The 14,562-nt window shown below is 28.5% G+C and overlaps 5 protein-coding genes across 5 annotated transcripts; 1 reads left to right on the forward strand and 4 right to left on the reverse strand.

Moving 5' to 3' along the window:
- Positions 1-26: 26 nt before the first annotated feature.
- Positions 27-1,139, reverse strand: LOC113798682 (uncharacterized). Its single transcript, XM_027349251.2, has 2 exons — positions 598-1,139; positions 27-531 (listed from the first exon to the last, which is right to left on the reverse strand). Exons 1-2 carry the CDS (start codon positions 1,059-1,061, stop codon positions 249-251), a joined length of 747 nt encoding a protein of 248 aa, XP_027205052.1. The 5' UTR covers positions 1,062-1,139; the 3' UTR covers positions 27-248.
- Positions 1,140-1,720: 581 nt separating this feature from the next.
- Positions 1,721-6,386, reverse strand: Snap25 (Synaptosomal-associated protein 25kDa). Its single transcript, XM_027349270.2, has 3 exons — positions 5,271-6,386; positions 4,987-5,153; positions 1,721-4,828 (listed from the first exon to the last, which is right to left on the reverse strand). Exons 1-3 carry the CDS (start codon positions 5,406-5,408, stop codon positions 4,489-4,491), a joined length of 645 nt encoding a protein of 214 aa, XP_027205071.2. The 5' UTR covers positions 5,409-6,386; the 3' UTR covers positions 1,721-4,488.
- Positions 6,387-7,343: 957 nt separating this feature from the next.
- Positions 7,344-8,590, reverse strand: LOC113798671 (chitosanase-like). The gene is made up of 2 exons (XM_027349239.2): positions 8,020-8,590; positions 7,344-7,911 (listed from the first exon to the last, which is right to left on the reverse strand). Exons 1-2 carry the CDS (start codon positions 8,424-8,426, stop codon positions 7,539-7,541), a joined length of 780 nt encoding a protein of 259 aa, XP_027205040.2. The 5' UTR covers positions 8,427-8,590; the 3' UTR covers positions 7,344-7,538.
- A 1,022-nt stretch (positions 8,591-9,612) lies between these two features.
- On the forward strand, positions 9,613-12,601 carry LOC113798623 (eukaryotic initiation factor 4A-III). Its single transcript, XM_027349190.2, has 2 exons — positions 9,613-10,785; positions 11,228-12,601. The coding sequence occupies exons 1-2, from the start codon at positions 9,721-9,723 to the stop codon at positions 12,437-12,439; spliced, it is 2,277 nt and encodes a 758-aa protein (XP_027204991.2). The 5' UTR covers positions 9,613-9,720; the 3' UTR covers positions 12,440-12,601.
- Positions 12,477-14,510, reverse strand: L2HGDH (L-2-hydroxyglutarate dehydrogenase). The gene is made up of 2 exons (XM_027349228.2): positions 13,847-14,510; positions 12,477-13,784 (listed from the first exon to the last, which is right to left on the reverse strand). The coding sequence occupies exons 1-2, from the start codon at positions 14,026-14,028 to the stop codon at positions 12,602-12,604; spliced, it is 1,365 nt and encodes a 454-aa protein (XP_027205029.1). The 5' UTR covers positions 14,029-14,510; the 3' UTR covers positions 12,477-12,601.
- Between the last annotated feature and the right edge of the window lie 52 nt (positions 14,511-14,562).

A 14,562-nucleotide genomic window follows, 5' to 3' on the forward strand; every position in this document is an offset into this window, starting at 1 on the left:
TTTTTTGTCGAATAATAAATGGTCAATAATTTCTTCAAGATTTTTATTCTTCAGATTCATTCAAAATCAATTTAGAATGGTGTTACAACAAATGAGAGAAAGAAAGAAAGAAAGATATTATTTTGGAATGAAAGCTATGATATAATCATAATAATATGATGTTGTTTTTTTTCTTATCAAAATTCAACTTATTAATGGATGTAAATTATGAAGGATTTTCTTATCGGCATGTTTATCAATTTTGCTTATTAAGCATTAATATCATTATCTAATGAATCAAAAATATCCATTATAATAAACATAAATGAATTATATGGAGTAGAATTTTTTGCCTGTTCAGCATTCATTTTCGGTGCTTTTGCATTCAGATGATCACATCTATCCGAATCGTTATTATTTTCACCACAGATTACGGCAATCATATTGTCAAAAACTCCACGTACATAATCAGTTAATAGTTCACGATAATCACGTGAACATGATCGTTCCATAATCCAATCATCTACACAGGTCATTGCTGATGCATAATTGCTAAAAATTTACAAAAAAAAAATAATTAATTTAATCCATTAAATCAATAAATGATAATAAACTTACCAACAAATATGTTCCAATTTTTTATTACCAATTTTAGCCGAAATCAATGGTTTTGATTGATTTGAAAAACCAGCGATACATCGATCATCAAGTATAAATTTATTAAGACAAGGTCCAACCTTAAGAAATTGTGTTACTTTTTTTGATCTTCGTTTACGACATAATGTTCGTATAACATGTTTAAGTGAATAGATAAAAACATTAGCAAAATCTTGTTGATTTGTAAGGCCACATTCTTTAAAATAGCTTTCAACTTTGGCAATCATATCATTTGTATCACGACAAAACGTTTTCAATTGTACAACATTTTCCGGAAATGTACGGCCATCTTTACCGAATGCCAATATTTTCGATACTGTTCGATCAATATCAAGTTTACGTTTTTCATTACATTCAGCGTTTACGGTGATTGATTCAATACTTATTACAAATAGTAATATTATTAGGAAAAATTTGGCAAACATTTTGTTGTTGATTTTTGCAAAAAAACTTAAAAAATAATAATCATTATTCAGTTATGGATCATAATTACCAGGTAAGTACAATCGAGATTTATTTATATACGAAATTTTTTGTTGTTGTTGTTGTTGTTGTTGTTTTGATGTAATCAATCGATTCAATTGAACAAATAAGAAAGCCAAAAAAACATATTTCGGTTGTTACCTGTCAATGTTTACACATCACTTAACGACGGAACGAATTTGAATAAAATTCTTCAATTCTTTCCACAGTGGACAAAAACAAAAATAAACACAAAAAAAGAAAAGAAAAATTGATATTCAGATGAGGTAAAATGAAATCATGATTTCACTTACCAAACAACCTTGATCAATCCAACAAACAAGCTTGAACATCTTACACATTTCAACAACAACAAAAAAAAATTAGTCGAATAAGAATAACAACAACTTTTTGACAAGTAATCCCCTTTTTTCCCCAACTGAATGAATGATGACAATCATAATGATCAACTGATCGATCATCTTTTGTTTTTGAAATGTACCAACATGATGTACATTTTTGTTTTTTCGAAATGCAGAAAAAAAAACCTGAATGCAATCCTTAATATGAATAGAATTATAAACATTTGTAATTCAAATAAAAATTTTCAATTTTTTTAAATTTATTATTTCATTGACACCATCCACATCATCATTATCATTAAACATTATCAAAATTGTTGTCGTCATCATTATCATCAACATGACCAAAACGAATGGTAAAATAAATAATAATTTTCTGTATATTTAGGCGAAAATACAATATTCTTGTTTTTGTTTTTTTTATTGCAACAAACATTGATGTAAAACAACAACAACAAAGAAATTTCAAAACGGAAAAAACAATCTTTATGAAAATCAACAAAAAATGAAAGAAAGAATTTGCTTGATCGATTATGATGATGATGATAATGATAATGTGAAAGTGTTGATTAAAAGATTATTGTTAATGATTTTTTTTCTTGAATACACAAATTCATCCGAATTTAACAATTTTTTTTCGCATTCGGTTTTATAATCATTTTATAATTTTAAAAAAATCATTTGTAAATGTGTTGACGACAATATTCCTGATCTAATTATTACAACAAACAACAACATTTAGAAAAAAACAATGAAAAAAACAAAAAAAAAAAAAATATCAATCACCAATGGAAGATTCGAACAAAAAAAAATGTTGAAAGTTTCGAAACACACATGCGCACTAAAATTTACAATAAATATTCTTGTAACAGATATTCAATAATTTAAAAAAAAAAAATTTACAAATAATTTTTATTTATTTTTGTTTTGTTTATCATTCTACTATTATTAGTAGTAAATTATTTAATGTAAGATTATAATTATAAGATTATCAATCAATTCAAACAATGGGGAAAAAAATTGATCGAATCAATTTGAAAGGAAGGAAAATGAAAATTGTAAAATGAAAATGAAAATGAACAACAATAAATTAGATAGATAATGAAAGAATGGAGAAACAAAGTGAACAATGCACGCACACACACACAGAGACAAATTGATGCAAAATTATTATTAAGATTTGTTGATTGAATGAAAAAACGTTATCTCTTTGTAATTAATCCATTTAATACTGAAATGTCATTATCAATATATATAGAGCTATAGAAAATAATTTTTCTTTCTTTTTTAATTAATCAATTTGAATAAATAAATAAAAAAAACAACAAACATGCAATGAAGTAATAATATCATTAAGACACACAAGTAAAAAAAACAAACAACAACAAATATATTCTGTGTTTGAAACAAGATGTGAATTTAAAAATTTGAAATGAAATGATGAAAATTACTATCACTTTTTTTTCTGTTTTGTTTTGTTAAAAATAGTTTTTCTTTTTGCTGCAAAATGTTTTTTGTATTCAAAATGTTTTTGTGGAAAGAAAATCTATTGTTGTTGTTGATGATGATGGTTAATGCTATGGAATGTCATATTAATAATAATAATTTTAATGATGATGATGATGATGAAGATGATGAACAAGAATTTTTCAATTTTGGTTTTCTCTGAACATCCCATATTTATCACCATTGGTTTTGAATTGATGATTGAAAATCATTATTGCACAAAACAGTAGTTTGAAGTTTTGAACTATTCGCGTTCTTCCATATGGAAATTTTTTTTACTTTAATTTTTATTTGAATAAAATTCTCCATGGAAATTCCATGTTTGATTGATTGGTTGGTTGAACAGAGAGCAGAATTGATTTTTGGCAAAAAAAAAAATTAGAAAATGATAGATACTATTTGTTCAGCAACAACAAAAATTGTTTGCTTGGTGAATTCTCGTTCGTGAATCAATTTCAATTCAAATTTCATCTTTGAAAGAATTTGTTGTTGTTGTTGCTAGATTCCAAGTAAGTATCATCAAATTCTGGATGTTTTTTTTCTCTTCATTTCAATGACATCATCAATATCCAAGAAGAAAGAAAAAAAAAAATACAAAAGTTTATATAGGTGTTTTTGTGTGTATGTGAATTTCTGTTTTGTTTCTATAAATTATTATTATTAGTTATTGTTTATTGTTTATAAATAAAATTATAAATCGATATTGCTTCAAGTAATATTAAATTTGTAATTATAATTTTATAAATCATAATAATAATGATAATGATGACGTCAATCAATGAATGGTGTCTCTGTGTGTGTCTGTTTATTACATGTAATAAATATGTATGAATGTTTTTGTTTACGAAAATCAAATTAAATTGAAAAGAAAAACAATGAAAAATGAGCTAATATAATTTTAGGAAAATGAATGAAAATGAATTTCAAACAGAAAACTGGATTGAATTGTGTGTTTTTTTGTTGAGAAAATTAAATTAGATGAAATCAAATCAAATCAAAAAAAAAATTTGAAAAATGGATTGTTGTTGGTTGTTGCACAAGAAGAAAACAAATCACTCTTGGAGAGAGAAAGAAAAAAATCACAATTCGATGATATAATTTGCCAATCGAAGAAACACACACACAAACACAAACACACTTATGAATTTACAAAAAAAAGGCAAATCGCGATTGATGAAATGATGATGGTCAGTTTTGACGTTGTTGTTGTTGATTGAAAACAAAATTAATTAATGAAATTGATTTGCCGCTTTTTTCTTCTTTTTTTTTGATTTGCCCGAATAAAAATTAAATGAAAATGAAATTGAAATTGTACACAACCAAAACAAATGTTGAGAAAAATTTTCTTCTTTTATCTTCCAAATTTCCAAGGGTTTGACCAAATTTTAAACAACATTCCAAGTATTGAATCGCTTGAATTGTTTGATGCATTGCAAAATTTTATTGTATTTGTGTGAGTAGATAGGTAGGTAGGTAGGTAGATAAAATGGATAAAATTTTTGTTTTGTTTTTGTTTTGTTTATTATTTAAGTAATTTCAGTGCACGTTCATTTGCACCTTGTATACGATTCTTATTCGATTCAGCTTTTTGATTAATACGATCTAATTGTGAATTTTGTGATGTAATTTCACTACCCATATCGATAGCCATATTTCTTAAATTACCAATCATTGTTGATACTTGTCCCATATTTTCTTCCATTTCATCTTCACGTGCATCTTTTGTTATTCTTGCTATATATGATGTTGTCATTGGACCACCACCATTACGTTCATCAACAACACGTGTTGGTTGTCCACTAACAATTTTACCATCTTCAGATGCTTTCCATGTACTTGCATCTTCTTTAAATTCTTTTGATCTAATTTTTTTTGTTGTTTTGTTTAATTAAATTAAGAAAAAAAAACAAAAATTCAAAAATTCATTCCATTATTGTAATTACAGTGGGAGAAAAAAAAAATGTTTGAATATTTTTCAAAAATGACAAAACAAAACAACAAAAAAAACAGTAATACTTACTTATTACAAGGACAAACACAAATACCACAACATTTTTCCATACCGGTTAAATTTTTTTCCGCTTCACGCATATCTGTATTAATTTTATCCATATCTTCTTCAATATGATCTAATTGTTCACCTTGTTCATCCAATGCAACCAATGTACGAATACCGGCTTCTTTGCTCTAAAGTGAATGAAAGAAAAAATTAATTAATTATGAATGAATGAAAAACCAAAAAAAAAAAGAAAAAAAGAAATCGTGTTTAAGAAAACTTTTTCATTCAAAAAAATTTATTTATACCTCTTCACAAAGTGCCAACATACGTCTTGTTGATTCAAGTGATTCATCTGTCACTTGATTTGCTTGCATTTGTATTGCTTCAAGTTCGGTTTTCGGCTTTGCCGGAACCGGTGGTTCTTCAACTATTGCAGCAGGCATTTTTTTGGATTATTTATTTTTTCTTCTTCTTAGAATTACCGGAATAATTAAAAAAAAGAAATTTAAATTTTCAAATAATTTATGAGTGGTGGTGGTGGAGATGATGATAATAATGATGGGCACTTGAATGAAAAAAATTTGAGGAAAATCGCTGTTGTTTACAATAAAGAATTGGATTCAATCGAAATTGATTTTCATTGCAATTTCTTTATATCACACCAGAAAAAAAACTTATTGAAATTTTTGCAACAAAATCTTTGAATTAATAATGAATCAATGTCGTTTGCCGGATGTTCAATTAAAAGAAAATTGAAACCAAAACCAAAACAAACAGAAAAAATATGATCCAAGAAATGATTTTTTCCAATGACGTATGGCCCAATTATAAAGAGATTATTATTATTGTTTTGTTTGTTCGTTGCTTGTTTTTCTTGTTGTTGTTGATGATGATATTTTTGTTGATATGCAAATTTTTATTGATGAGATTGATTGAAAATTCTCTCGAGAAATGTTATGATCAAAAAAATTGTGGAATATTATTTAGTTGTTGTTTAGTCTCCCTCAAACAAAAAGGAAATTAATGATTTAAAATTATCGATCAGAATATGAATCAGACACAAAAACAAACAAACAAACAAACAACAACAACCGAAACAGAATGGAAACAAAAATCAAAACGGAGAAACAAAAAACACTTTCAATGGATAAATATTTGAGTCGATCAAAAAGATGTTTATAGATGTTTGAATTATTAGTGAATGAATCGAAACAAACCAAACCAAACCAAAACCAGAAAAACTTTGGAACTAGAATATCCAAGAACAACAACAACAACTATATATGAAAAATATTCAGGGACACTTTCGTCATGATTCTGTCTATCTATATATGTCTGGTGGTGGTGGTGGTGTTATGATGTAGTTTTCCCAAAAATAAAAAACTTGGATTTTTCCCCAAAATTTAACCATCTGTAATATTGATCATCATCATCATCATCATCATCATTTTATTACAGAAACTAAAATAAATTAAAAAATACCACTACAACAACAACAATTTGGTTTCTCATTGTCCAACAGCATAAATACATCTGATCATTATCATTATCATCATCATCATCATTGACGCCAACATTTTTTTTTTTCCTATTATAATGATGACTACTATTTAGGAAAAAAAAATATTTTCCCATTTTTGGGAAACAATTTTTTACAACAGAAGCATTTACTGTAATAATATCGTCAAAATATTGAATTCTTTATTTATATATAGGTGTGTATGGTATGTTTCGAAATTAATGAAAATGTTCACCCACACGTTCACACACACTCAGTTGCTTCTTCCCAAAAAAAACAAGCATTTTCCCCCCCTTATAAGATCCAGGATCATTTATTCGCATGCTCTACATTTTCCTTAAATTTTTTTTTGCTGGTTCCTATAGTTGTTGTTATTTTTTCAAATGTATGTCGGGATAACATCGTTTTCTTTTTCTATTTATTGTTTAGTTTATAAAAGAACAAGAAAAAACCAAATGTAGGAAGCATATTTGAATGTTATAATGCTATATTCACACCCATCATCACCATCACCACCACCGCCACCATCAGAAACATATTAACAAACAAACAAACATACACCGTTTAATAAAATAGATCGACATTTGACATTGACCAAGGATTTCATAATATCCGAAACAAATATTACCGAGAATACAATCCATAAATCCATAAGAATCTAACAATACTATTTTTTAAAAGAAAAGAAAAGATTATCAGAGATCAGTATTTATATGTCAGTATTTATGATGAAATAAATATGTTCAATATCCAAAAAAAAATGATGATGTTTTGTAATCAGATAAAGAACAGATCACATATCAGAAGAATTAGAAGAAAGAAAAAGAAAATCTGTGTGGGAGGGAAACAAAAACAAAAGATTATTATTATTTGATTATGATGATGATGATGAAATGTTACTATAGAATCACAAGATATAGATTCTATTCACACATCATCATCCATCCGGAAAGCAAAATAACCAGAAAACAAAAAAAAACTACATTAATGAAGATGTATTTTATTTTTTTTTGATTTTTGGCGTTAAAAGCAATTCATTCTCATTATTATTTTGTTATGAATAAATAGTTTGATCATGATAACGTGTTTTTACACGTATAGGTAATTGATCCATATTCCAATTATTTTGTCGGACTAATTGTAATAGAAAATTAACACGATCAATTGTTTTACTCCATGATGAACGATAGGCATTATTATTTGGCATTAATAAAACATTTTTTCTTATTTCTAAAAATTTTTCAATCCATTTCGGTTCATTATTTTTACCAGTTACTGGACCATTCATTTGAATTTTTGTTCGATTTAATATAGCATCAAATGAATCATTATCATTTCCACCACCATGTTGTATGATTGTATCATATAATGAACATTTTCCTAATGCTGTTGTTATATTCATACGTTTAGCACCATTCATTGCTGGTCTATAATTTTTTTTGGGAAGAAAGAAAAATAATGGAAAACAAAAATCAATTAAACTATGGGGTTATAAATTAATAATGAAGAAAAACATTTAAAATTTTTTGCCATACACATAATATAATAAATCATTAATATAATCTTGAAATTGACGAAATAGATTATCATTTGATGCTTGTTTCCATGCTTCACAATAACCATTCAATTGATTTATATTACCATTACCGATCGAAAGACGTTTTAATATTGGTATAAATTTTGCTAATGGATTATTTGGTTTATATGCTGTATAATGGATGATTACATTTAATGCATCACCACAACCTGTACAAAAACCGGCACGTCCTGATGTATAACCACGACCATCAAATATATTTTCACAATAACTATATTGTAATTCGGTTGTATCGTTTTCAAATATTGATGTATATTGTTCACAACGATGTTTTTCAATAATGGTCATTTCGGCCATTACATTAGCCAAAAGAAAACCGATAATAAATGTGGCTGAAAATTTCATGTTTTGATTTGGATTTTTTCGAATCAAAATATAAGAAATTGATTAATTTAATACTTTTTTATTTCGTTTTTACTTAAGATTTCCAATATCTTTTTTGTCGCTTCTGATTATCAATATCACCAACAAAAAAAATTGATTTTGATTGTGGTTGATGTGAAATAAGGATTGTACCCGATTCCGGCACATTTTATCCATGATAATTTAAGGAAAATAAAAAACTGATTAGCAAAATGAACATTGTAAACAAAAAAGATGAATAAAAAAATTTTTTTTATCTATGTTTAACCATGAACAATATTCATTCATCTGTCTGTTTATGTGTCATCAAGATATTCGATTCAGCTTTTTTATTTATATACTACAATATTAATTATTTAGATTCTTTTCTCTTATATTCATTGTCCAAAATTGATGTTACAATGAAAATAACAACGAAAACACATACATAAAATACCGAAATAAAAAGAAAAAAGAAAGAAAGAATTTCTTTTTTGTGTTTACGTAGGCGTAAGAATCTATTAAGGCAAACAAATAAATAATAAATGAAAATGGTTCCAAAAAATTAGTGGAATTTTTATTTCTGTTGTTATTCGCAATACAAATAAAATTGTAACGATGCAATAACAACAACAACAACAATCATAACGTTGTTGCAATAACATCGGACATTTTTTTCCGGTTGGTTTTTACCGGATTTGATTGATCCAATTTTTTTCGTTTTGTTTTGTTTAAAATGAAATAAAACTTTCGACTAATGATTACCAGGAAATATTTCATGTCAAAATCTTCTTTTTTTTGAAATGGACAACAAAAAAGTTATTATAGAATTTATTATTTATCATTTTCAAATCATTTTTATGAATAAATATTTAATGATAAAGACTGTGGATTGTTTACATGATGATTATATTCAATTTAAAAAAAAATTTCAAAAAAAAATTTCAAAAATTTCTGATAAATTCCTATATTAGTAATGCCATCTATGGATTGTATATTAATTTGTTTCAAACTATCGATTGTATTGCATCGAATGCATAAATCGATATATGTCTATACAGTGATATGTCTGAATTGACAATGAAGCTTGTTCAGTTATACAGCCTTTGTATTGTAAATCGAGTTATCACTGTATGAGTATTGAAAGTGAAACAAAAAAAAAAGTCCGCGCTTTTTTTTCGTTGTTCACTCGATTTCAATCTTTGTCCTTTTGAATTTTAATTTGTTTCATCATTTTTTTTTCCAAATCATTTTTTTTTCATTGAATAAAATCTTCATTTCATTTTAATTCCATATAATGAATTTACGTAATACTCCATCACGTTCATTATTTCTTGAAAGACAGAAAGCCAAATCGGCAGATATTTTGGAAAGAAAAAAACCTTCGATTTGTTCAACATCTACAGGCAATGGAAAGAAAAAGGTTATTCGATTGACCATGTCTGTGTCTAAAGCTTCAACTAATCGTAAAATCGGTGACACTACACCTATTAAAAAATCTAACAAAAAAATTCCGATTGAAAATTTGGACAAACAGCTTGATATGATTCAATCCGATGTAGAAAAAATAATATCGGATCATGAAAATACATCGCCAGTAGCCAATAATAAAACTATGGCAACTGTTAATCTGGATGAACAATTTGTATTAACGAATCACATCAATGAAAAACCAACATCCCTTTCGTCAAACTACGATTTGCCAAGAATGTGTAACAGCGAAAATATGGTTATTCATCATTCGAATGATCAATGTTCAACTGGTTTTTCCAGTAATCCCGAAAACAATAAGGCAGGATCTTTATCCCAGTGTATAAATTTGGTTGATGAACGTCATTTAATTGTTCGACCTAACCTTCAACTTACCAATCCGAAAAGAGTATCAGTTTCATTGCAAAATGAAAATCATCAAATAATTTCAACAAATAAACGATTATCGACTGGCATCAAAACAACAAAAACCGTAGAAAATTTTCAACAGAAAACAATAATTCAATCACGACAATCATCTTCACATCAGATAAATGAATCATCTCGAGATTTAGTTAGTTTTGACAAAGATTATTCAACTAATTTCATTCATGCAATGCTAGAACAGCAACGTCTTTCGAATCATTTTGAAAATAAAGATTTTCAATATTATTGTTTGGAACAAACAATCAAAGCAATTACAGATAAGGAAAAATCATTCCATGCTCTAGAAATGCTTTACAGAGAAGTTAATTTGGCTTTCGAAGGGAATTTATTGCCTTTAAATGATAGATTTCATCCATTATTTCTATTCGATAAAGATATGGAACCAATTTTTGAATTCTACATTCTAAATACAAGATCTCCTTTTTCTCGATTACCATGTTCTGACAATCGAATTCTTAGACTTTCTAAATTAATCTATTCATTTGTTTGGAAATTTCATACCAATATTTCCGAATAATTTTATCAATATTTGACCTATGACTTTTTTTTGATCAATTCTTTTTTTTGAAATAAAATATTTTCTAAAAAGTAGAAGCTTTCCGTAAATATTTTTTGCAGAAACTTTTCGGCAATTCACTGAGTGAAAAATGTGGTTTGCACACGCCAATTTTTTTTTGAGGTTTGCACGCCAGTCGCTAACACATTTACATGCTTTTTTTGTTGGCGTGCATACATCAATTTTAGCGTTATTACGTCATCCAAATTAAACTTTTTCTCACTTTTCTCTTTCCTTTTCATTGCTCACGTTGTTTTGTGTTGTTCGATTTTTTCTAGTTTATTCACATTCGAATTTTTTTCAGATTTTCAACCAAGAATAGTGAAAAAAAATGTCAACAACAAAAAAGGCAAATCCGGCTATGCCGGATGATCTTTCCAATGTAGAATTTGAAACCAGTGAAGATATTGAAGTGATTGCAAGTTTTGATTCGATGAATTTGAATGAAGATTTACTACGAGGCATTTATGCATACGGTTTCGAAAAACCATCGGCTATTCAGCAACGTGCCATTCGCCCAATAATCAAAGGTCGTGATGTAATTGCACAGGCACAATCTGGCACGGGTAAAACGGCCACATTCAGTATTGGTGTACTGCAATCAATCGACATTCAAACACGTGAAACTCAGGCATTAATTCTTAGTCCAACAAGAGAGCTGGCATTGCAAATTCAGAAGGTTATACTTGCTCTTGGTGAATTCATGAATGTTCAATGTCATGCCTGCATTGGTGGACGAACTTTGAGTGAAGATATTCGTAAACTAGATTATGGCCAACATGTTGTCGCCGGAACACCAGGTCGTGTGTTCGATATGATTCGACGTCGTAATCTTCGAACACGATCCATCAAATTATTGGTATTGGATGAAGCTGATGAAATGCTGAACAAAGGATTCAAAGAACAAATCTATGATGTGTATCGTTTTCTTCCACCATACACTCAGGTCGTATTATTATCAGCTACATTGCCACATGAAATCCTTGAAATTACTTCGAAATTCATGACCGATCCGATTCGTATTCTGGTTAAACGTGATGAATTGACACTGGAAGGTATAAAACAGTTTTTCGTTGCTGTCGAACATGAAGAATGGAAATTCGATACATTATGCGATCTATATGATACGTTAACCATAACACAGGCCGTCATTTTTTGTAACACTAAACGTAAGGTCGATTGGTTGACCGAAAAGATGAAGGAGGCAAATTTTACTGTTTCATCAATGCATGGCGATATGCCGCAAAAAGAACGTGATTCAATCATGAAAGAATTTCGACAAGGCAAAAGTCGTGTATTGATTACCACCGATGTATGGGCTCGTGGTATTGATGTTCAACAAGTATCCCTAGTCATCAATTATGATCTTCCAAATAATCGTGAGCTATATATCCATCGAATTGGCCGATCTGGTCGTTTTGGTAGGAAAGGTGTGGCAATAAATTTTGTCAAATCGGATGATATCCGTATTTTACGAGATATTGAACAATATTATTCCACCCAAATCGATGAAATGCCGATGAATGTAGCCGATTTAATCTGAAAACAAAAATAATCCTTTATCATAATCAACAACAACATTCATTGTTATAATCATTTAATTTTCTTTCATTCTTAATTGTATGGTAGTGGAAGCTTTTTTTTGTAAAAACAATTTTCATAAAATGTATCCTAAATAAATCATAAATAATTTTCGGAATATAAATCACAGTTTAAATTCCTGTTCAGCACGTTCAGCAATGACACGAGCAATAGCCAATGATGAAGTAGCAGCTGGTGATGGTGCATTACGTACATGCATCACTCGTCCACTATTAGCATCAAATTCGAATACAAAATCATCGACAAGATTACCATTTTCATCAAGAGCTTGTGCACGGACACCAGCAACATGTTTAGTTAGATCTATATCATCTTTAGTTATGGATGGAACAAAACGTTGAAGTTTTTTTAGTTGAGCATTTACTGATAAACTTCGATACATTTCATCGATACCGGCGAAAAAATATCTAAATGATAGCCGTAGAAAACCGGGAAATGTTGCTGTTTCGATAAATTCCATTAGATTAAAATCTCGATAACGATAGCCTTCTCGTTTGAATGCTAAAACTGCATTCGGTCCAACCCAAATGCTTCCATCCATCCGTGGTGTAAAATGAACGCCTAAAAATGGAAAACGTGGATCTGGAACGGGATAAATGTTTGTTTTGACCATATCCGATGATTCTTTACGTAGCACAAGATATTCGCCACGAAATGGAACAATTTTGGGAATTTTTTTCCCATTAGTCAATTGAGCAACTTTATCGGCATATAATCCGGCAGCAGTAATCACATATTTTGAACGAATTTGTTGTCCATTTTTCGAAGAGATGATGATCGGATAATTGTTATCCGAATCATTATCAGATGATTTTGTTTTTAATTCAAATTTTATTACTTGAAATTGATTGAAAATTTTTCCACCTTTTTGTTCGAAATCTTTTCCATATGAACGATTCACTTGTCCCCAATCAACAATACCAGTGTTTGGACTCCAAATTGCAGCTAGACCAACACATTTTGGTTCGATTGCTTGAATTTGTTCAATAGATTGTAACAATTTAACACCTTGTACCTGATTTTTAAGTGATCTATCATAAAGTTCATTTAAACGTTCCACTTCCAATGCATTACAGGCAACAATAAGTTTTCCAACACGTTTGTATGGAATTTTTTTATCATCACAATATTTATATGCCATTTGACTTCCTTCAACACATAATTTTGCTTTTAATGATCCTGGTTTATAATAGATACCTGCATGTATGACACCAGAATTATGACCAGTTTGATGCATTCCTAATTCATTTTCTTTTTCTAAAATGGCCATACGTAATCCAGGTCGGCTACAAAAATGAATCAAGAATTTTTTTCAGAATAAATAAATTCCAAAATGAATAAAACTTACTTTAATAATAATTGTCGAGCAGTTGCCGAACCGACAATACCACCACCGACAACAACAACATCGAAACAATGTTCATTAACATATGAATGTGCTAAACGTAATCGAAAGAATCGATTTAATTCCAAAAAAAATTTATCATAATGAATCAAACTGGATGCAAACAAATAATTTAATGTCGACATTATGATGAAAAATTTTTATTTAAAAAAATGTTTATTATTATAAATAAAATTCATTGATACCATTTTATTAAATGATGTTTTTGAAGATAATATTTATTTGATATTTGAAACATGATATATTGTTGTTTGCATTATCATTTTTCTTTAACCCTCGGCTATCCATGTGGGGTCAAATTTGACCCCAACGACATTTAAAACTTCGCCATTCGAAAATCTATCGACATAAATCAATTTTCTCTTGAATGATCGAAGATCTATGTTTATTGAACATGATAGGCAATTTTCACCGTTTTCCGACTAAAAATAGTGGAGAAATCATCGATTTTCGGGATGAAGTCTAAATGTGCATAACGTAAGTGCTGTAGAATCCCTACCTACAACACTTACGTTATGAACGGACCCAAAATTTAATAGGAAAATCAAAATTTGTTTGCCGCTTTGTATCATTAATGATATGCTTTTAAGATAGAATTTTTTGATGAAATTTTAAAATTGATAATATTTTCTAAGAGTTGAGCACAAAATTTTAGATTA

The sequence above is a fragment of the Dermatophagoides pteronyssinus genome, unplaced genomic scaffold (genome assembly GCF_027571235.1).
Source record: "Dermatophagoides pteronyssinus isolate colony J.1.1.1.1 unplaced genomic scaffold, Derpt_VIB-CSIC_2022.12 sq0002, whole genome shotgun sequence".
NCBI classification, from domain to species: domain Eukaryota; kingdom Metazoa; phylum Arthropoda; class Arachnida; order Sarcoptiformes; family Pyroglyphidae; genus Dermatophagoides; species Dermatophagoides pteronyssinus.